At 39.9% G+C, this 22,758-nt stretch overlaps 1 protein-coding gene across 2 annotated transcripts; it reads left to right on the forward strand.

Annotated features, from left to right (window-relative positions):
- Positions 1–1,878: 1,878 nt before the first annotated feature.
- LOC113055481 (serine/threonine-protein kinase WNK2-like) lies at positions 1,879–22,136 on the forward strand. Of its 2 annotated transcripts, XM_026221832.1 has the most exons (32): positions 1,879–2,343; positions 2,541–2,615; positions 3,387–4,068; positions 7,178–7,350; positions 7,509–7,729; positions 7,896–8,053; positions 8,401–8,489; positions 8,931–9,150; positions 9,383–9,653; positions 9,974–10,458; positions 10,645–11,763; positions 12,387–12,521; positions 12,646–12,684; positions 12,935–13,102; positions 13,302–13,736; positions 14,023–14,304; positions 14,403–14,443; positions 14,637–14,799; positions 14,874–14,990; positions 15,166–15,336; positions 15,460–15,511; positions 15,626–15,826; positions 15,984–16,831; positions 17,068–17,125; positions 17,235–17,302; positions 17,506–18,080; positions 18,186–18,436; positions 18,540–18,752; positions 18,953–19,051; positions 19,549–19,593; positions 20,464–20,726; positions 20,852–22,136. In XM_026221832.1, exons 3-32 carry the CDS (start codon positions 3,457–3,459, stop codon positions 21,149–21,151), a joined length of 7,872 nt encoding a protein of 2,623 aa, XP_026077617.1. In that variant the 5' UTR covers positions 1,879–2,343; positions 2,541–2,615; positions 3,387–3,456; the 3' UTR covers positions 21,152–22,136. The 2 variants fall into 2 exon arrangements, with proteins under 2 accessions (XP_026077617.1, XP_026077618.1); XM_026221833.1 differs by lacking the exons at positions 2,541–2,615; positions 10,645–11,763 and having other exon boundaries at positions 1,882–2,343.
- Positions 22,137–22,758: the final 622 nt, after the last annotated feature.

The following is a 22,758-nucleotide window of genomic DNA, read 5'->3' on the forward strand; positions in this document are numbered from 1 at the left end:
TGTAGAATATGAAATAACGATAAAACACAATCATTAATATAAATATGACCAATGTATCAGAATATAAAGTACATTATATGCCACTTAAGGGTTGTAAAAGGGTGGCTTTTTTCATACGGTTCTATGAAACAGTTCGTTCGAATGAACCGATTCCAAAAACGAGTTCGCTTCGGATCGCTTCAGTGCAGGCATTTTCGCTCAGCGTTCGTATTACAATCTCATACCAAAGTTAGTTTCTCTTCTTTATCGAAAATTATTATTAATAGCCTATAACTCCCAGTTTTTAACGTTTGCACCTATATTTAAATCTTTTCAAATCAGAGAAGGTGCAGGTCTGTCCGATCATGGACCTTTAGGTCATTGACTCGGTGCCAACAAATATGTAACAACGGGAAAAGACCGGGAGAAAACCTTCAAAGGAGAGGATCCTTGACATCTGTGTTTGTGCTGCCATCTAGTGGTAGTTAAGTCAACCAGAATTGACGTTTTTTAAAAGGGGTGGTCAAAAAAAAAAGTATTATAGTATAAAATAATAACAGTAATGTTGATTACACTGCTGTCAAAAGTTAGCGAAAAAGCTACATAATGTAGTTATTAAAAAATATATTGGCTTTGTAGAGATATAGTTTATTACAAGGGTATATAAAAATATGCATTTTATGTATTGCGTTTTTTTCTACTGGTACATTTATGAGACATTGTCTTTACTGTACTTCATCAAATAATCAGTTGAATTTTAATATGCTTTATTAAAACTAATAACTCCTTGTAATTTCAATTTGTCAGTATTGTCAGTAACAGTTTATTTTACACTGACAATGAAAACTCCTTTTACCATTTTATACTGACCATCCTGTCTTCTTTTGTGATCATGCACGTCTGGAACAATATGAGGGTGAGTAATTGATAGCATAATTTTCATTCTTGGGTGAACTCTCCCTTTAAGTGTTTTGGATCCTATTCAGTACTCTATTTGTGCAAATTCCACATTACCCTAGGACAGAATAATTTAGTAGTTTAAGAGAAAGAGCTCTGACAAAAGTTCAATGTGTCAGGTTCCTAAGACTAATTAATTGCAGTATTATGGATGCGGTGCAGTTTCTATAAATATAAGGTACATTAGACAGTGTGTAAGATTTTTGACCCTCACTGCACATTTGTCTTTAAAAATCTCTAAATGATACAGATTATCCTTTTGCTGAGTAAAAATTTGTGCACACACGTTCCATGAATGAACTATGCACTTTCATCGTTGTTTTGTCTATTTGCTTGAGTAGTAACACATTTTTCAGTCTTTATTAATGCGACTCTCTATAAATTAATATACCTATACTGTATTTTCCAAATGTCTGCTGTTGTTAATCTACTCAAGTAACGGAGTGGAACATATTGACTTTTCATTTTGTCACTCTACTGTAGCCTCCAGCTTTTATAGACTTCATGAAGGTGGTGATCACGTATTTTACTCAACTTATTAATAACTGTTAAACCATCCAACTCACCCTCGTCTCCACTATACTGTAGCCATACTGTACGTGTACTGTATGTGTGTTATTGCAGAGGGAATAAACACGACTGTCTCCAGTAGGTGGAACATTTTCTTTCAAGGAGATGACAAGAGGAAGAAGGGAGGGGTGAGATGATAAAAAAAGCATCGTCATACAAAATTCATTCACATTAAATATTCAGCAGTCTTAACCAAGTCACGTGTATAGGCTACTGGTCACAGAAAATATGACCTGTATACGAAGTTGCTGTAAACTATTTGAAAAGATCATATTTTTATATCATAATAGTTCAATATATCTGACGATTAGTTACGTATGCCTCTGCAGGACAGTGAAGTGCCCCGTTCCGTCCTTCACGGTCACGTCACGTAGATTTGGGCGGACCCAGCGCTCTGTGGGGTCCATGACGACCCTTGTAGAGGAGGATAAGGGTACTGCCTAAAAACAGACGCTTTTATTGGACACGCAGTGTTGCTAGGCGCCACGGGATGTCCGTAAGAACGCATCAGCACTGGAACCGAAGCTAACTATGAACGCTAAAACATAACGAGGGAGGAATCTTTAGGGGAGGTGTCGGTATTATCCGAGATGAGGAGAGCATTGCCGCAGTGAGCAAATAATCTCATCAACGGGCTGTGGATTTCATGTCCCTTACAGACAGGTTGACATTTCTAAGAAGCAGGCGTACTCGGGATGAAGCTGCTGTCTGGTTGCTTGGTGAAAGTAGATGTCTGAGAGACCATTCATTAAAATGACATTTCAAGGGACAGCCGCGCGCTTTATAGTTTTGTGACGGATTAAACAACGTGACAGCCTCTGTCAACTACCCAGCATGGTGAGTTAGATACTGATATTAGTTTAACATTGAAAAAATATATATTTTAAAATTGTTTTACAGCTTTTACAGTACATTTGTGGAATGGCTTTCTGATGTAACGAAGCTTACCAGAAGTTAATGTTATTAATAACTATGTATTATTTGTTTTGCTCTTTTAACTAATTGCATACATATTTAATTATACTGAATATTAGCTATAGGCCTATGTTAATGCGAAGTCTGGCAGCCGGTCTTCAAATGATGCCGAACTGCGTCAGACTGTATTGCAGGTATGGCAAACCGTTTTAACATTTTTTTTCATTTAAAACTAACTACTGTATATTCTTTATTTCTAGCACTTATCTATCTATCTATCTATCTATCTATCTATCTATCTATCTATCTATCTATCTATCTATCTATCTATCTATCTATATATTTTTTTCATTTATTCATATTAAATGATCCAATAGCAACTAGTATGTTTTCTATATGTTTTCTGTATTTAGGTAATACTTACAGTATTACATTGTAGAATGTGCTTATTTGCATCTAGTCAAGTTTCCATAACTACTGTTATGGGTGACAAATTTCCAGTATTCCAGTTGTTTATAGTAACATTTTAAATCTTACTTGTAGGAATTTTAATATAAATATAAAGAAGGCATTCTTAATAGTCATTATGTATGATAAGTAAAAAAGGCCATTTTTATCTGGTGAGATTATAAATTATACAACAAAACAATTGAGTTTTTTCATGTAAATATATACTATTATCTAATAAATATACACTAGTAAATATGCATTTGTATTATTAGCATAATGTTCTTGCATCTATAAAATGTATAAATACTGTACTGTATGCAATGAGCAAGTGCTAAATAAATAGATACTACAGTAGTTTCTTCTGGGATAAGTGCTGGTTTCTAATGAATACTTATTTCTAATGAAAACATATACTAGTCATTATTTAATTACTTACTAATAAGGAAACAGCCAGGAACACAAAAAAGTCGAGTTAGTTTAAGGAATAAATGTTAAAACTACTTGCCATATTGCAGGTGCATTCATTCAAGGAGGACCATGCAAACGGCTGAAAGTCACAGATGAGTGTCCAGCGATTCATTGGTCATGGAAAACCTGACTGGATCCGACTCTGAGCAGCAGCCTGTGGGCGTCACAGTTCCTTCTGTCCCCTCAAAAAAGACTGTGATTTATGAAAATGGTCATGAACATCCCACTCACACAGACTCCGCAGCTGCTGCACACAGAGGGGCCAGTGATCCAACTGCATACCCCCTATCAGATTTCAAAAGTCTTGTCCGGCAGAGATTTATACGCAGAAGTTTGTGGTTCTCTGAGTCAGAGGATACAGAGTTTGAGGTGTCCGAGTGCTACACCACCAGCAGTCCCATTAAAAATGCACATATCGCGGTCCAGAGGAGCTTTAACGAAGAGATTCAGGTGGGACAGAGGGACAGCTTAAATGAGAACTTCACCAAAGAACCAGAGACAATTGAGGCTGAGGAGAAACATGATGCTGAACCATCTGAAACCCCCAAAAGTGTGGGGAAAGCTGGGAGCGACGAGAACGAGGAAGAGGCCGAAATGAAGGCCGTATCCACCTCGCCAGGTGGACGCTTTCTTAAGTTTGATATTGAACTTGGCAGAGGGTCGTTTAAAACGGTCTATAAGGGCCTGGACACTGAGACGTGGGTGGAGGTGGCCTGGTGTGAACTTCAGGTAAGGAAAATGCAGTTACAACGTATATATCAAAATTTTAACCACTTGAGTTTAAATTATTGCAATGTTTCACCTTTCAGTGACCTGCATAGGTCTCCTGATGGCCTCCTTTCACTCCTTTATCTTTTTTTTCCTGAAAGTGTTGGTCTTCCAAAATTTGTTGACATGTTTAATATCATTGTAGCAAAAAGAGTGTTAGATAACCAACAGATTTACTTAATTTGTTGGGCATAATGATTCATCCAAGACCTAGATTTGCAGGATATTAATTATCTAGAAGTAAAAACTTCTGTGTAGTTTGTTATTAACAACAACAAAAAAAAGTATAATTTTCTGATTGATCCCATTGCCATTCAAAACTCTTGCTCTTTGTACAAGTTTGCCGGGTCATCTGATATAGCCTCTTCCTTTTTATCAGCACTATTGATTGTAAAATGGAGAGATTGGATCACCATGACCACATTTAGATCAGATTTCCTATGTTTAATATTGTTTCCATGTTTTTGTCTAGAATCATTTGAGGTTCAGCTGAGTTCAACTGAGAATATCAAGAGTTAATTTTTACTGAGAATATTCAGAGAGCACAATTATGTTAGAAGTGATGCATTGTAATACCTCCAGCAAACAGCTTTGTGCTGCTTCTAGCTTGCGCTTAATATGCATCACAGTAAATATCTCTCAGAGATCACTAAATTATTTTTGAAGTAGACATTTATAGGAGAAAGACTGAAGGGTGTGGACACAAACAAACTGTAAAGAAGCGGTGCACATCCCTGGAGGATCAGTCCCCTCTGCATAGGGGTCATGTGATAAGGTCTGGTCATGTGCACGTACCTGCTGATATGATGCAATATTAAAATGTTATCAAGCTATTTCTCTCTTATATTCTCATATTACAACTGTATATAAATACAATTTCAGGTCTAAACAGAAACAAGACAATCAGGTTTTGCCAGATCAAATCGTCTTAGAAAAATACTGTAATATTTACATAGGGTAAACAATGACAGTTGCTCTTTATTATATAACCCAACAACATATTTTTATGTTTTCTATCAACAGAAATGTTCACTGAAAAATAACTCATAGACTACTATAAGATGAGGCTTATTTTCATTTTGGGAAGAAAGGATAATTTTTGCGTTCACTGTCCATGGAAGGATTACTAGACAGTCATGATCTCTGGAGTTCTGATGTTATACATCTGATTTTTTGTTTCTATTTGTGAGTGTAATAAAAAGGGGCTCCCATTCAGACTATAGATATTAATGTTTGTGAGATTTTTGCTTAGTTTTTTTTTTTCTGAATGAGTGACTTACTTCCTTTTTTATATTATTCTGTAGTTGAGAGAGTGGTACTGTATGTATTATAGTCACTGCTTGGGGCATGTTGTCGGTTTGGGATTGGATTTATCCTGCTTTGTGAATCACAGGGAGGGAATTAGAAGCATATATTTTGACTGCTGAGAATAGCGGTCTCAGCAAGCTAAAAAGTTGCTGAGGCCCCCAAATTTGCTTGGAGGGAGGAGAGAGAGAAAGGAAGAGACAGGGCAACAGGTCAGATGAAGTGAAGATGGCTGTGTACTAGGGAACATGGTTTCCCTCACATCAAGCAGTAGCTCTCTCAAGAAGACAATATAAAAGATACTCCTAATGGACCATTTTATGTACAGCTGAACACCCAACCTGTCTTATCCCTCATTTGTCTGTCAGGGAGGCATCAGCAGCATACAGAATGAAAGAAAAAGGTGTTGTCTTTAATTGTCTGTGACGGAGTCTTTATTTGAGACATCAGAAAATGATCTTAGAGCCATTTTGAGAGCTTTTAGACACCCCAGTAAATAATCAATGCCACAGTGTTTCATTCTAAGCTAGTTTAAGCTGTATTACAAATGCAGTGAAATCTGGGGAAATTGTTTCAATGTATTAATGCATTTAATTATGACAGTTTTTTTTTATCACAGTACTGCATGTAAACTACTTCTGCTTTTTCTCATTTGTAAGTTGCTCTTATAGAAACCACCTAGCAATCTGGTAACATGTTGGGTCTTAAGAGCTTGTAGAAGGTATAAAGTATAGTGGATGGAAAATTAAGAATGGGGGAAGTTAAATGAAATATATGTCCATGTGTGTGTCCGAGTTCATGTGAGGTATTAGATGGTGCAGTGTGGGGTGAGTCTTAGAGGTTTTATGGGGTTGCACATCGCCTGATTGTGAGGGACAGAGATGTTACAGATACTCCCTGTCAGCGTTTAGTAAATTTAGCAGCAGGAAGAGGGCAGATGCAGAGGTATTGATTTGGTCAGCTGCTTGACCATAGCTACACACCAGCACGTGAACCACCAATGACTCTGTAACTGTAGCATTTTCAAGCCTAGCTCAACTGCTGTACACACTAGTTTTAGCCCAACTGCAAGTATCTCACTAACCCGCAGTGACATTTTGTACACTGAATAAAGAGACTTCAATTTCCTGTCGGTTCAGTTCTATTCGGTTTTTCAGACAAACCTCAATAGAAAATGTTAGGGTGAGTTTGTTTTTATTTTATTTTCTGCACTGTAGTGCACATCAAAAGGCTAGAACAAAATATGCTAATTACACATCCCACTCCTTGAGGAGAATATATTTTGCCTTTCATGTTGCATTGTTATGATTTAATACCAGTAGTTTAGTTGTTTTTTTTATCTCTTGCCTGCCTTTGATCTCTGATCTTGACTTTCTTAGTCATATCATGCTCAAAGACATTGTCCCCACCCCCATGACCACACAATCACAAAAAAAAAAAAAAAACTATAAAACAGATATACTGTCTGTCCTTAGAAAGATATTAAAGTGAATGTTCACTTTAAATTAATAAAGATTGACCTAAATGTCTTTCGAATGCATGTCTTCCACTGGTCAAGAGTTGTTTCATAGAACTGTCTTTTCCCTGAAAGGAAGATAATTGAGTTTTCACAACAGTGTGGCAGTTCAGTACAACTCTCTTACATGTCTTGTTACGTTAATTACTATATGTTTGGTTCTTTTCACCTGTCTATCTGTCTCTTTCACTTTTCTCCTGGCATGTGCCTGGAACCTCAAAAACCAATGCTGATCCCTTGCCATCCCAGGATCGTAAGCTGTCCAAAGCAGAACGTCAGAGGTTTAAAGAAGAGGCAGAGATGCTAAAAGGTCTTCAGCATCCAAACATTGTGCGCTTCTATGACTTTTGGGAATCTCCTCTTAAGGGAAAGAAGTGCATTGTTTTAGTCACTGAACTGATGACATCTGGGACACTGAAAACGTGAGCCAAATAAAAAACAAGTTATGCTATTACACCTGGGGCAGTATCTTAATTGGTTTGATTTGCTTGCTATGGGACACCAATGAATGTAGATCTGCAATATTACAACTTAGATTGCACAAAGTAAATTTTATAACTCTGTTTCTGCTAATATGTAGGTATCTGAAGCGATTCAAGGTGATGAAACCAAAAGTTTTACGAAGCTGGTGCAGACAGATCTTAAAAGGTCTTCACTTTCTACATACGAGGACACCTCCCATCATCCATCGAGACCTGAAGTGTGACAACATCTTCATCACTGGTCCTACAGGCTCAGTCAAGATTGGAGATCTTGGCCTGGCCACTCTAAAGCGAACTTCCTTTGCCAAAAGTGTAATCGGTAATCAGTCAGAAGAGTAACATGTTTTTTTTAAAGTTTTTTTAGGTTACACTGAATACAACATTTAAATAGCCTGTTTAGATAATGTAGACTGTAACGTGTTATGTGGAATTTCAAAGATTATCCATGTAGTTATTGTTTTTTCCTCCCATTCTTCACATTTTAGGCACTCCAGAGTTTATGGCCCCTGAGATGTATGAGGAACACTATGATGAAGCTGTAGATGTGTATGCATTTGGGATGTGTATGCTAGAAATGGCCACATCTGAGTATCCATACTCAGAGTGTCAAAATGCAGCTCAAATCTATCGCAAAGTTACTAGCGTAAGTTTGAGAAAAGGGCTCCTCAATGCCCGACATTCATATTTTTACAATGGAATATTACTTCCACTGTGGATAAATTATCAGGTCTAACATAGAGGGTGTTGTTTATTAAACATGTTGCATAATGCATTCGTTCATAAACTTTCTCATTCAGCAGAGTGTTTGTACAACAGATTTTACATATGATTGATATAGATAATAATTGTGCTCATTGATATATCTATAACATATTCTGTAACTGCAGTCTGGTACAAAGAAAAAATTTGTTCTGCAAAATGTCCTTTCACAAGGGCTTTCAATGAAAATATATGTGTGTGTGTTGGGTTCCTTTTTGATTCACTGCACAGGGTGTAAAGCCAGCCAGTTTCAGTAAGGTGGCCGTGCCTGAAATAAAAGAAATAATTGGAGAGTGTATCCGCCATCGTTGGGAGGAAAGGTGAGTCCATCAGCTGAATAGTCTTCGGTCACATAACCATAAAGGTCAAAAAGTTTATACTCCTGTCAGATGTGACACATCATATGATGAGACAACCTTTTCTTGGAAAGCTCCAGCTATATTTAACTATTATCTTACAGTGATTTGCTTTTGCTGTTCTTTGAACCCTGCTAATGACATCAGTTCAACCCTGTGTTAGTCTGATTGCGTATTGCATGCATGGGTCATCTATCAGCCAAATAGCTCATACCATTTGCTAAAGCAACATCATAGCATTGTTGCATTGTTCATAGTCTTTAAGATGTCAGACTAACAGTGTTTTTAAAAACATTTTCTGCACATCTTGTCAGGTCCATTTGAGTGCATTATATATGGGTTCCTATTGAACCACCAATTTCTTCAGGTCTATAAAAATCTAATTCCATCTTTCTCTTCTAAAAGGTACTCCATGAAGGACTTACTGAATCATGCATTCTTTGCGGAGGAGACTGGAGTAAGAGTAGAGCTAGCTGAAGAGGATGACGGCAAGAAGTCTTCCATTGCTCTAAGGCTTTGGGTTGAAGAACAAAAGAAACTTAAAGGCAATTATAAAGACAGTGGTGCTATCGAGTTTACATTCGACCTGGAAACAGAAGTCCCAGAAACAGTTGCCCAGGAAATGGTAAACAAACATGATTTTTAGAATTGCAACATTTTTAGATTTGACATATAGTAGACTTGTAGACAAACACAGGGATTGGGTTGTTTTCAACCAACAGTTGGGTTAAATGTTTGTCCATATTTTGCCCAGCATTTCTAAGTGTATTAGATACTTATAGTTTGGAATACTTATTCAGATTGAATTAAAAAAGTAAGTCACCATTTAAGAGTTGTTCAATTATCACTTCTGGCAGGTGGATTCTGGGTTCTTTTTAGAGATTGATGTGAAGATTGTGGGTAAGTCTATCCGTGACCGTGTGTCTCTAATAAAGTGGAGACGGCAGCGGAACGCCTTAGGCCATAATGGAAAGACAGAAGAGAGAAGCACCAAGACTGAGACACAGAATCTCCTTCAGGTGCCCTCCACAAAGCCACCGGTGGATGGACCACCCAGTCTTCCATCTGAAAGAGAGGAGCTACAGACCGAAGCATTCAGCCTGGTCTGTAGTGCGACTACAGCTACACGTGAGAGACATCTAGAGATGAATGTATAGATGAAACTGTGGTACTCCGTTCTTCAAAGATATCCACACAAAAGATGGAAAGACTAGTACAAAATTGGTTATTTTAATTACATTTTAAATGAGGCATTATATGAATAGGTATGATATATTTAACAATATCCACAGAAGCAGTAAGATGATATGCATTTCACTTTATTATATTATATTAATTATTTAGTTTAATTCTTCTTATTTATTTTTTTATAACTCAATGCAGGTACATTTGAATTTGCTTCCATGACTTTAATAAGCACTTTGTGTCATCTGTCCCAACTAATGCAGAAGACAGCAGTGCTGTCTCAACGATGGTAACAGGCACTTTGGGCAACCAAGACAACACCTCTCAGCAATCCCTCTCTGAGTCCATTTCCACTGCACAAAGGGTCTTAAGCCCTCCAACACTGCTTCTGGCTCAGTTGCCAGAAAGTTCGCAGCAGCTATCTACTGCACACCTGCCTCTGGGCACTCAACAGCAATCTGCTCTACAAATGCCCCAAGGTGTCCCACAACAAACCATAGGTCAGTTACTCCATGGGACCCAGCAACAACCTAGTTCTCAGCAACCCCAGCGAGCCCAACAACAGCCTTGTGCTCCCCAACACCAGGCTGCACAAGCACAGGCCCATGGTTTGGTGCCACAAGCACCCCAGCAACAACCCACCGTTCAGCTCCACCAGCAATATCAGCAGTCAACTCATCAGCTACAACAAGGGGCTTTTCAGCAATCTTCGATACACCTGCATCAGAGAGCCTACCAGCAATCACCTGTAAGTTTGTAACTATAATCATTTTATCATTGCATTTGAGCTTTACTTTGTAGGAAAACTCCAAGACCACCATCTTTTCCCCCCATTGTTTTCTTCCCTTATCACTATGTTTTTTTTTAATGTTATGATTACTGCCTAAATTTTAACAAAATGTGTCTTTTTCTCAAACTGTGGCTGAATGAGCAGCGACATGGAAGTGTTCCTGGTGACACCCAAAGACCTTTGCTATTGCCCGATAATTTGACAGGGACGAGGCGTAGCAGCACCTCATTCCTCGAAACATTACAGAAGACTGAACTACAGAATTTGTTAGAATGGCTGCATCATCGGGCTTATTGCTGTCACAACCCTGAAGTAATTTCTAGGGAAGAAATGGATCAGTTGCTGTCTTCAAGTGCCTTCACAGGATCTTCATCATTCACAAATTATGATCAGGCAACCAATAATGTTTCTGAAGACACCGGAGCCTCTGAATATAGCTCGGAGCATGTGAAAATGTATTCACAGGCCCAGCCAATGCCATTCAGTAGGAGGCACTCTGATGTCCACCCACATTACTGCCAGGCTTGTATGCCAATGTTGCTGGCTGTAAGGTCAGGGGATCGAGGGTCTCTCGGTCACGCCTCTTCACCCTCTTCCTCCCCTATCCACCAAAACATGCCATCCTTTTCCTCATTAAAACCATCATTCCCACCTAATCTGGATCATGCAGGCTCCAGCTCACCAAGTAATACAAACACACAGTCTCCATATATGTCTACAATGCCTCCAAAGCAAGTTTCTGTTCCTAAGAATATGCCAAGTTCAATACCAGTTGAAGTCACCCCACCTTCTCCAGTCCATAAAAGCCATCCTCCTGCACAGATTCCTGTGACAACTCTACATAACAACATGTCATCACTAAGCCATACCACTGCATTTACCCCTGTCTATGTATCTATACCTTCACCGGTCCCTACATCTTCCAGACATAAGTCCATATCTTCACCAGTTGATCCATTATCCCCACTTAGGTCATCCTCTCCAGTGTCCCCGGTCTCTTTGATTGGGCCACATTCTCCTAGTTTGGGAGAAAGCTCAGATTTGTTTCACCTTCATCGCTGTTTACATCATATCATCAATCGGCGTACCAGTTCCCCTGTGCTGACTGACAGGGTGCAGCCTGGAGATGGCCAAGGCAATGCTAGTTTTAACAGGTTCCTTGCACCTAAGGTCCAAAGTGTAAGCTCTTTGTGTGTACCCCTATTACATCAGGAAATGGGGTCTTTTTCTATGCAGGACAATGAAGCTGGATCAGGTCTTGTGGTAGGTGAAAATTAAAACTTACTAGCTATGATCCCAGCAAGGAAATCTAGAACAAGAGAATCACTTTTGGCTCACCCATACTTTCCAAGCTTCTTCTTCAACCTTCTCTGTTGCTTCAATATGTACTTAGGTATTATTCCCTAATGCCAGTCCCTCCTAGCTTTATTCCTATGTAGCATTCAAGAGAAAATGTGAACTTGTTTTGAGAACTGAACTGAATAAATTCTCTAATCACTGCTGTTTCTAAAAGAAGAAGAAATTGGACTGTCTTCAGGGGACTGTTATGTCCTTTTGAAGGTCACAGACTCTTAAAAGACTGCTAGAGGATGGCACAGCAAGCTGACTGAATAATAAATGACTGCTACTGCAACACTGCAAATTATCCCTGTCACCCCGTACGTGGTCTCTTTAAGAGCAACAACCCTTGTTTGTAGAGCAAATCACTACTCTGTTTGATATCACACATTTTCTTCTTCTGTTCCCTGTCAGTAGCCACTAATTTACCCATCACATCAAACCATGTGCTGCTAGACTTGCTATTCTGCTAATATCTCAAATAAATGCTATTGGCTGTGAAATGCTTAATTGCAAATAGATTTATATTTGTGCGTGTGTTTTTTTAGCCTTCTGGACAATTGTTTTCATCTAAGACCGTCTCTGCTCCAGCTACTCCTGTACCACATGCTCATCAACAGAGCATTCCGTCCCCTGCCCTCATAGCACAGCAAAACCAGACGACTGTACCACTAGCACAGGAGGTAAGGCTGCTATAGGTTTGACCTCCCTTAAATGAGGATGGGCGCATTCCTGTGTGTTAGCGAAGTGATAGTTTAGTAGTTTAATTTAGAATTTTGTTCTTCCTTGTGTTTGTATTTCTCTCAGTTTCATCTCTATTTCCATCCTGAAGCTTTCCTGCCTCAGGTAGACTCAATCTGTATAAACATCCTCACAGTCTTTTTTTATGTTCTGAAAAAATCTGTTATAGTCATGCCATAAATGTATCAGATTATTGAAAAATCCACTAAACAATGAATGGATTAAGTTCAATCACTGAGACAAAGTTATGATGGCCAGAATAATCAGTGGAAACTGCCGAGTAAGTGTTTTTGTAATGAGTTTTATTTTTAATATTCTTTATTTCTCTTTTTCTCTCTCTCTTTGTCTTTTACAGACATTATCAACATTTCAGCCCCAAGTGCAGGCATCTTCAGCTGCTCAGACTATGCCACAGCATTTGCTACAGTCAGCTTCTACAATGTTCAGCACCGCGACCCTTTCTCCACAACCACAGCTAAATGTTCAGACCCCCATTCTCCAGCCTCTACAAATTGCTACACAGGTAAGTTCATGAAACCTGTAACTAGGCCTATGTTTGCAACACTTTTTCTCAGACACCAGAACAAGTCTTTAGCAAGGGTGAAATTTGTTCAACCTTAGATGGTACACGTGGAGGGATTTTCTTAATTCTACATGCAAATGTGTAGCTTTCTAGCTTACCTCTGACTTTTTATGTTGTTATCTTGCTATTTATTCTTTAGTTTCCATCGACATATCCTCTTTTGCCAGAAGGGGGCACATCTGCAGTGACAGAGTCAATACCTTTCTCCTCAGTCTCTTACTCTTCTCCCTACCCCACAAATGTTCCTCCTGTATCTTCACCATACTACTCACCACGCCCTTTCCCTGCTCCTCTTCCCATACAACCAATGCAAAATGTACCCTGCATGCTAGGAGCAGGCACACCTGTGTCCACCCCTCTAAATGTTCCTACCCCTATACCTCTCCTGGCTATGGCCCTGTCCCCACCCATGCTTCCTCCCGGGCAACATCCGCGGCAGATGTACTCCCCAGTTCCAGCACCAGAAGGTGCCCTTTTCCAATCTCAACCGCAACCAACACAGCCCTCCCTTCCCCTCCCTAATCCAGCCTCCCTCCGTCAGCAAGACCCATCTATTCCTGAACCTTTTACAGAGGTAAATGATGTGGCTTCTTTCCTGCTTTGTGCAAGGAATGTTTTATGTACGGCGAATGTTAATCATAATAATTTCAATGATCACGTAATAAAGTGATAAAGAACAGTGATTACTGTACTTTGAGAGGGATAGCAGAATGGCAGTACATAAATCAGGATTGGTGCAGTAGTGCATTGTCATAGCAATCAATGATGCAGGATAATCAATATTATTCCATGAGCCTTAGAAGCTGAGGTCAAGGCTCTTGTCGCACAGTAAAACACAGCAATCTTCTTTTATTCAACAGGAGTACCCTCGGCATGAGGAACTACAGATCCTGGCCCCAGCTCACACCATAATGTCGCAGATCCAGTCTCCCCCACAGGACAGGCAATCAGACCCAAAGTTTACCCCTGCCCAAGCCCTACATGAGACTGCGGAGCCTCTTCTACAGTCTGCTGGCATACAGACAAGATATGCTGTTCCTGAGAGTACTGGCATGCCCAGAACAATTCAGCAAATGGCAGACACTGTTTCAATGCCTATTCCTCCTGCACCAGAGCCCAGCCCATTTCAACACAGCACTGAGGTAACAGTAGTCATAAAGCCTCCTTTATCTGAATATTATATGTATTCTTAAAACAAAGTACTACATAGATATCTGAAATAAATATTTTTTCCTTACAGGCACCTGTATCTATTCCATTCCATAGCTATGTATGTGACAGGTAGGTAGATGTTGCTTTTGCCTGAAAAACCTATGAAAATGGCATATCTGATTGAATGCAAACATCATCTTTATTAACAATGGCTGATCTGACCTGCTTACAGTGGCAGATATCACACAATACATTAAAACAATACAACTCAAATTGTCTCCTAGTAAGTTCTTCACTAGATTATACTGTCTTGTTTGTTCAGCCTTTACCAAGATGCAGGATCTGGTAAAGAAATGAGTGACAGCTATGAGGGATCCACTGGTGGAGGAAAGGGTGATGGCAAACCTAGAAAGCACCACCGCAAATCCAGTCGCACGCGCTCACGCCAGGAAAAAATTAACAAGCCAAAGCTAAACATGCTAAATGTGAGGATAAAACACATCTTCTTTTTAATTTGTACTTTTTGCAAGCACCTCCTAACACGTAATTGTACTTCCAGGTTAGTGATACAGGTGACAAGATGGTGGAATGCCAGCTGGAGACGCACAATCATAAAATGGTGACTTTCAAATTTGACCTAGATGGAGACGCACCTGAAGAAATAGCCACTTACATGGTGAGCTTAAGGATCTGCACTGACTTTCAGAACATTACGAAACAATACGGTACTGCTTACCATCAGTTGCAGTGATTTGTCTGAAGCATAAAACTGTTTAATCCTATTATCTTTTTATATATTGTTTGTTTTCTGTGCAGCTTTGTACATTTTGTTTCTCTCATTTGTGTATCAGGTGGAAAATGGTTTCATTCTACCGATTGAAAAGGAAATTTTTATAGATCAACTTAAAGACATTGTCGACAAGGCAGAGGACATTCTAAGCGAGGACATGGACGAACAGAAGAAATCAGAACCTGGGACAAGTCATTTGCAAGGACAAACTCCTAGAGATCAAGGGGCAGAGGTAATACAGGGAGTCAGTTAAAGACTCAGACATCTTAAATTAGTAATGTGTGGGGAGAAAATTCACCAAATTCAATAAAATTATTAAATTGAACGATAATAACATTCTCCTGTTACTCTCCAGGGGGAAAAGGGACTTCAACCCGAGGCCCCCCAGCTAGTTTATCAGCAAAATGGTAAACTTTTTCCATGTGAAATTAACATTAAACATTCATGCTCACCAAATGTTTGCTGATGAATAAATGTATCCACATTTAAGCATTTAGTATGGCCTCTTGTCCTGTGCTTAGTTCTACACACGGGTAAGCGGTGGTTCATCATCTGCCCTGTGGAAGAGGCTCCTATTGCCAGTAAGGATGTATCCTCAGATGGAGTTCCATCTACACAATCTCCATCCACAACAACAATAACTGATGGGACAGCTCAGCCTGGTGAGAGTGCATCAGCACAGCCACCAGAACCCAGCACAGGATCTGCCTCTGTATCACTGGGTAATGTCAGGCCGTGACATTACTTAGTTGTATCATGATTGTTTCAGCACAGCCTCTACTCGTAAACAAAAAGAGCAAAAGAGTGTCTTTCTTAGAACGTGTTTTTTTTTTTGTAATTTTTAATTTTCTGTCTTGTTTGTTTTCTTTCATTCCACAGATTCAGAAACCTATGCCACAGCACCTCCATCTGGAGAAAGTGATCCCTATGGGGTCTGGAGCCCCCTCTCTATGACCACTACTGATCCTCTTTCTTTGGCTGCTCTTTCCCAAGCTTCCCCTGGCCCACAAGCCACTGCAATGCCAGTGCAGCCTGCTTCCCATCCAGAAGAGGGGCCACAGTTGGGCTCAGTCAGTGTACAACAATCCCAGCCGTGCATGGATCCGCAAAGCTCTCTTTTTGTGGATGAGACCCAGAATGGCAGATTAGGCGCAGTTTCCCCCATGCACACTGCTCAGCAGATGGCTGAAATTGCATGTGCTGTCTTCATGGTGGAGGATGTGCCTTGCTGTCCCTTGGTCATGCCGCTGTCCCTTGAAGTGAGCAGTGGGGCTCAGAAGTCATCCTCTGTGATACCACAACCATCACAAGACACCACGTCTGCTCGGGAACAACTCCACTCCATTACATCTGGTCAGGTGGAACGTACCCAGCAGCCTGTGGTACTTCAGCAGCCCGTGTCAAATGTGAGTGGAACTAAGGCACCTTCCCTGCCTCAAAGCCCCGCTCCTTCACAACACCCCTTTGTCCCTTGTGAATCAGATGGAGAGGGGCGTACCAGAGGAGGGTTTGTAGACAGCACTATCAAAACTCTGGATGAGAAACTGAGGAATTTACTGTATCAAGAGTATGCTCCCATGTACCCATCGGGAAGTGCTGCTGAAACTCCAGGATCTGGCACGGAGTATATCCAGTCACCGCCTGGACCAGAGAGTGCAATGGGAGGGTCAGGAACCAGCACACCTAGTCTTATGGGAGAGGGACGATTCAGAGCAGGAGAGCAGTTGGTAAGTTTAAGCTCTATCTGTGATTATTATGCTTTCTTAATAGATAAAATGTATTGAGGTATGAGGCATGGGTACCCATGTACTTACGTTTTTGTATGTACTCGCCTATTACCAGAAGCTATTCCCTAGTTTACAGCATGTCTTAAAAACCATTTTGAATTTGAAGACATCTCAAATGTAGGTTGGATTGTGCTTGATGACTTACCATCTAAAAACATTAGCTTTCGGTCTTTTAGCCACAGATTCCAGAGCGTGTAGACAGTTTAAGTGCTCTCAGCGACTCTGCGGTTGCAGGTGAGACAATATTTCATTTTTATCTTATTTTTTCTCTTGAGAAATGCTCTTTAAAAAAAAAATGTATCATTTACAACAATAAGAAACTTAAAGCCATTTTTCTCCACAGTCACTGTGCCCAGGAGACCTGTGATGGCACACTCTACCTCTTGTTCTGGATCTAGAAGTCGATATAAGGTACATCATGTATAGCATACCCATAACCTCTGCAGGAAAATGCAGGTTAATAGATTAATTCCTAGTTTAATAATCTGGTAGCCCATTTTATGTTGGTATCAAATATTTAATTTTGTATGACAAGGGAATAGCTGTTTATTATGAATCTTGTAATATCAGTATTCTGTCTTTTTATTTTGTTTGATTTCAATTCTGTGGATTAGATGGTGCCTAGCTCCGCTGATATCCTGTCAGGTCAAGGCCGAAAGCAGCGTAGCCTGAGCAGCACAGCTTCTCCAGCACACCCTGGTGGTTTTTTTGGAGAATGTGCCATGTATAAAGAGCCAACTGTTTCAGCTACTACTGTTGGCAGGTTCTCAGTAGTCAGCACAGAAGACGAGGTCACGCGCAGGAAGCTCAGCAGCAGATATTCCGCCCCACCTGACTTTTATCTGGACGCCCCACCACCTCTGACCAAACGAGGCTCGCTGCCAAGGGCCTCACTTTCAGCAGACGTCACCGTTCAGACCCGTTTCATGTCTTCTGACTCTGGGGCTGAGAGCAGCCCTGCCAAAATGGCACCCACAACCCCATCCCGTCATGGTAGGACTGAAAGGAGAGGAAGTGACCTCATGAAAAGAGCAGTGGCTTTTCTGAGGCGCTCCGGTCGCAGTAGCAGTGTGCAAAGCTCTGATTCGCCAAGCAGAAAAGGAGGGGTGTACGGATCCTATGTCAGCAGCGACAATGACTCAGAGATGGAGGACTCCGATATAAAGGAGCTTCAAAGACTAAGAGAAAAGTGAGTTTGTCATGTCCATGTGTTTTTTGAAGGAGAGATGAAAAATAAAACCGATAAGCAATTAATACAAATTCTTAGGTACTCACCATTGTATGCTTTATACAGGCATATGAAGGAAATAACCGAATTGGAGGCCCACCACCGAGAAGAGATTGAGCTTCTCTACATCAGATTAGGGAAACCACCTCCTCAAGGTCTTTATATTCCGCCCACAGTGTTCCCAGCTGGACGCAAGCGCAGGACCAGCAAACACAAACTAAAACCTGGCAAACTGCTCAGTCCTTTAGTACAACAGCTCAGAAATGTTGCCTCCAAAACTAGTGACAGCAGCAAACTTAATGATTTAACCAAATCAGGTTAGTTGGAGACCACGTTCATATACTATAAGGTATCTAAAAAAGTATCTTAGCATTTGGAATCAATCAAAGAGCATCTAGCCATGTAACTTCCTTTTTTCAGCTGAGGCTGCCCCTAGCTTGAATGGGTCTCCTGCCAGGGCTTCCAATGTGTCTGATGGCAAGGCTTATTCTGAGGCAGGGACTCTTCCTTGTTCTGTGTCTGTTCCGGTTCAGACCCAACAGCCCTGCTCTCTCAAAGGATCTCTCTCCTCCGACAATATCTACTATGGTCTCCAGGGAGAAGGACCTGTGCCATGCCGCCAGCCCGGCCAAGGTGACTTCAATTCTGATTTCCCAGCATGCACTGTAAGAGAAAAATAATAATAAAATAATTTTAAATGCATTTTTTACAATTAATTTTAAATAAATTCAGATACATTTTTATGAAAAATAGTCATTTTTCCATGTGTACCCTTCGATACTGGCTGCTTGAGGATCTCACCCTTTCTCTCACCTCTATTAATCTGTCCACAGGCTGGCCTCCTTCTCCTCAGGCATCTGCACAGGTCACCTATAAATCCAGTAGTAAACCACGCGCTAGAATCTTCAGTGGGCCTATTTCTCTGTCCATCTGTTTGTATCTCTCTCCTTTCCGCCATTCTCCATGTCATATGTTGGAGCCCCTGCTGTCTTTCTCCCACTCTCTTCTTCACTTTAATCAATTATTTATCTTTCCGCTTATCAGTATTCATGCTTCATCTTTGCTCATCCGGTGTTTTTTTTTAAATTCTTTCTATCCTCTATTTATCCCTATGAAATTCAGTGTTTTATTCAGTTGTCTGTTTTTTATGGCAATGCTTCTATACACTTTCAGTAGTTGAGCTTCACAGTATTAATCTCACTTTAATCATCCTCACTTTAATTTCACTTTTGCAAGCCTAAAAACAACACTTACTTATTTAATTATTTTCAATTTTCAGTGTTTTAACATATTGACTTATAAATACCTCTAATGCAGGTTTTTTTGCAGTTGTAACTTTTAAAAGTAAAATAACATGCCCCACATCTTTATGTGACTCGTTGTGCAGTGATTTTCTACAGAAAATTAATTGTAACTTTTCTTTTTATAGGGTCAACACTTAAACGCCTGTGTCTGGGTAAAGAACGTGGCAGCAGTAACTATTGCCCTTTCTTATTTTCTAAACTTTAGACTTTAAACATGGAATTGGCTAAGCTGAAACCTTAACACTGACTACGTTTACAAGCTGTTAAAATTCGGGTTATGGTCGGGTTAAGGTCACTATTCGGGTTTCTGAAACATTCGGGATAACCCGTTTACATGCGTGAGCAGAGAGAGTTACTCCTGTATACATGGAATGTGTAATCAGTTGCCAATATCCCGATGTAAACGGTGACGCACGGTTAGCGTCTGGACGTACGGACAACATTAAGAAGCAATATGCGTCATTTCCGATTCTTCTTCCCGTATCCAAAGACAACAACAACAAAATTGGTCTCCTCCTCGCTCCAAAAGTGTGGTGCTGTGCTGCCTCTCGCCATGTTAACCTCGACGTGTTTACTTCCGCTATACTGCACGCGGGTTTTTTTATGCGCCGTCTCTACTCAAAAGACCAAGATTCCTTGCGAATAGAACATGCACAGAACACACATTTCGATGGGGATATGCCGAAACCCGTTTACAAGACCAAATATTCGGGTTAGAAAAGGGGTACCCCAGGTATAATATCCCGGTTTTTAAAAAAAGGGGATATGAGCATATCCGGGTTTTTGCCAGTGTTTACATGGCCGTGCGTGACAGGGTTATTGCTAATATTCCGGTTTTGAACGGGTTATTGGCTGCATGTAAACATAGTCACTGTTGCTCCCGCTGTTAGCTGTGATGTTGAAAATATTTCGCCATGTGGACATAATATTGTAACCACCGTAATGGCATTAGGCCTTAAAGCATATTCAATAAGCATTAAAGACACTGTTGATTGTATCTCATGTTTTGTGATATTCAAGCAAATTGACTTGTTTCATAGGATCTGGAACACCGTCTGCTGCCTCCAATCAGTCCCCAATGCCTCCTGGATCCACTCCACCTCCTCACCAGCCAACTGGTCTCGCCCAAGCACAGACTAACAACAGCAACAACAAGACAGATGCTTTCACACAACAGCTTCATAGACTGGTGGATAACTGGGCAGAAGGGGTGAGGGCTCCTTCACGCGCATGCTCACGCTCATGCTCCCTCAATCTAAGACCACAGCAACTATCCAGATCCAGGATCTGGAGCGCTATAGAGGTAATGCTATTAAAAATACTCGATTACCGCTACATATTCCATTAAATTGTCTCCTTTATACACATGCTGAAAGTTGGGTGCTAAACAACATAGGGATTTCTCTGATGCTAATGTCTTTTTTTTAGGCTCCAGGTTCAATAGAAAGACTGAATGCTTCCCAGCTGCCTCTTTCATGGCCACAGATTGATTTCCATGCCTCTGCAATTGCGACTGACCCTTCACAAGTACTCCAGCGCAGTTTCATGGTGCCTGGTAACCCTTACAGAAAGATGCTAACTGCTCCACACTTAGACATGGACCACTGGCCGGCAATGACTGCCACTCATAACCAAGAAGTCTTTGCTTTCTCTGTTGTGCGCTCGCCCTCATGGACAGCACCTTCTTCCCCCAGTGAGGTTCCAAGTTCTAGAAATAGGACCATGTAGCTTAACCATCACTGTACTTACAGTTCTTACTCTGTCGCCAAAAATACTTTAGTTTCTTTAGAGTGCTGGTTAGGCCTATCAGTGTGCAATTCTGTTGCAGTCTGCTAGCATGTAGTTGCTTACAATGTGGTAATCCTACACAAACATGTAAATATACAGTCCAACAACGTAGTCATATCATGTAGGCAGTTTACATTCGGTATTATTGTACATATTCATATAACCTATGTAGAATAACAAAATTTTAGCATAAGCATATGTACAGAATATATATTTTTCATCAAAACCTATTTAGCTTGCTTGTGTTTGTGGAGAATCAACTTCCTTTACACCTTGAGCTGTACACTTGTGTAAATGCTTTATGGTACAGTAATATGCCCTTAAATCTGTGTAGATCTGTATAGACACCGTTTATACTTCTGTAAATATTAGCTTTGTCTGCATATGTGCATAAACTGGACAAAGTGAATGAAAGACTGAGGTGTAGGTTAGTCAGTGTTTTGGGGGTGAATAGTATCACATCACAGTTGGATGAAAACACTGGAGTGGTCATGGTTATGACATCATTTTGAATGTTTCACAGCGTCCTGCAGTGATCACTAATCACTAGGTCCAAAACACATAATCGCATGCTAGAAAGTTAACAACCACAAATTGCACTGAGAAATGAGAATACTTTAACAGACTGAACATTTTAGGTGAACAAGCCTGCAAGAGTGCCTTGAACAGCAACTTAGGACTGTGCTATGTACATTACCAGCCAATGTACAGAGGGTAATGGTGACTGCTATTAATTTTCTGTTACCCAGCATAATATAACTAAATTCATGTTTCCCCACCGGCAGTTAATTATGTCCGTTATGGAGGTTTATAAAATACATTTCAAAATTACCTATTGATGGTATAACTCAGTTACGAGTTTGTTTGCAGTAATCAAGTCATTTTCTGTCATCTAATACAGTAAAAAAAAAAAAAAAAAAAAAAAGGAGAGCAATATTTGTTTATCAAAAGTGTTATAACCCTCAAGTTATTTTTTGGAGTCTTAAAGTAAAAAAAAAGATCTCTGCTGGTGCAGTCATGTTTGCAATTACAGCACAGTCTCATAGCACAATGCCATCATTTAGATCTCAGTGCTACTGTTTTCATTAATAATAATAATAATAATGGAGTTTCCTGGTGGAGCTCCAGTGGTTTCATACAGTGTTGACAGACTGATTCTTTGCTAAATATATTCATGAAACACCATGTCTACCCTAAACTAACTAACATCTATATTTGACTTTCAAAATATAGTAATGAGTGGAAGGCAAACATCTGTAGATGTTCTCTAACTCATAGTTCTGGCAAGCTATAGGTCATTATACAATAAAATCTATATTTAAACGTACACATTTGAAATGTAACTGGATGAAATAGACAACATTTGCTCATCATGTTAACTTTTAATATATATATATATATATATATATATATATATATATATATATATATATATATATATATATATATATATATATATATATATATATATATAGCAGTAGACCTTAGTGAGATTAGATCTAACCTTGCGCTAAGCAGAGGTGTAGACAGGTCATTGTTTTTTTCTC

Source organism: Carassius auratus, chromosome 36, assembly GCF_003368295.1.
Source record: "Carassius auratus strain Wakin chromosome 36, ASM336829v1, whole genome shotgun sequence".
NCBI classification, from domain to species: Eukaryota; Metazoa; Chordata; class Actinopteri; order Cypriniformes; family Cyprinidae; genus Carassius; species Carassius auratus.

Coding starts and splice junctions, on each gene's coding strand:
- LOC113055481 (XM_026221832.1), top strand. CDS start 3,457: ATGGAAAACCTGACTGGATCCGACTCTGAGCAGCAGCCTGTGGGCGTC. Junction 13,737..14,022: donor TTCCTGAACCTTTTACAGAG/GTAAATGATGTG, acceptor TTTATTCAACAG/GAGTACCCTCGGCATGAGGA. Junction 19,594..20,463: donor GGGTAAAGAACGTGGCAGCA/GTAACTATTGCC, acceptor CTTGTTTCATAG/GATCTGGAACACCGTCTGCT.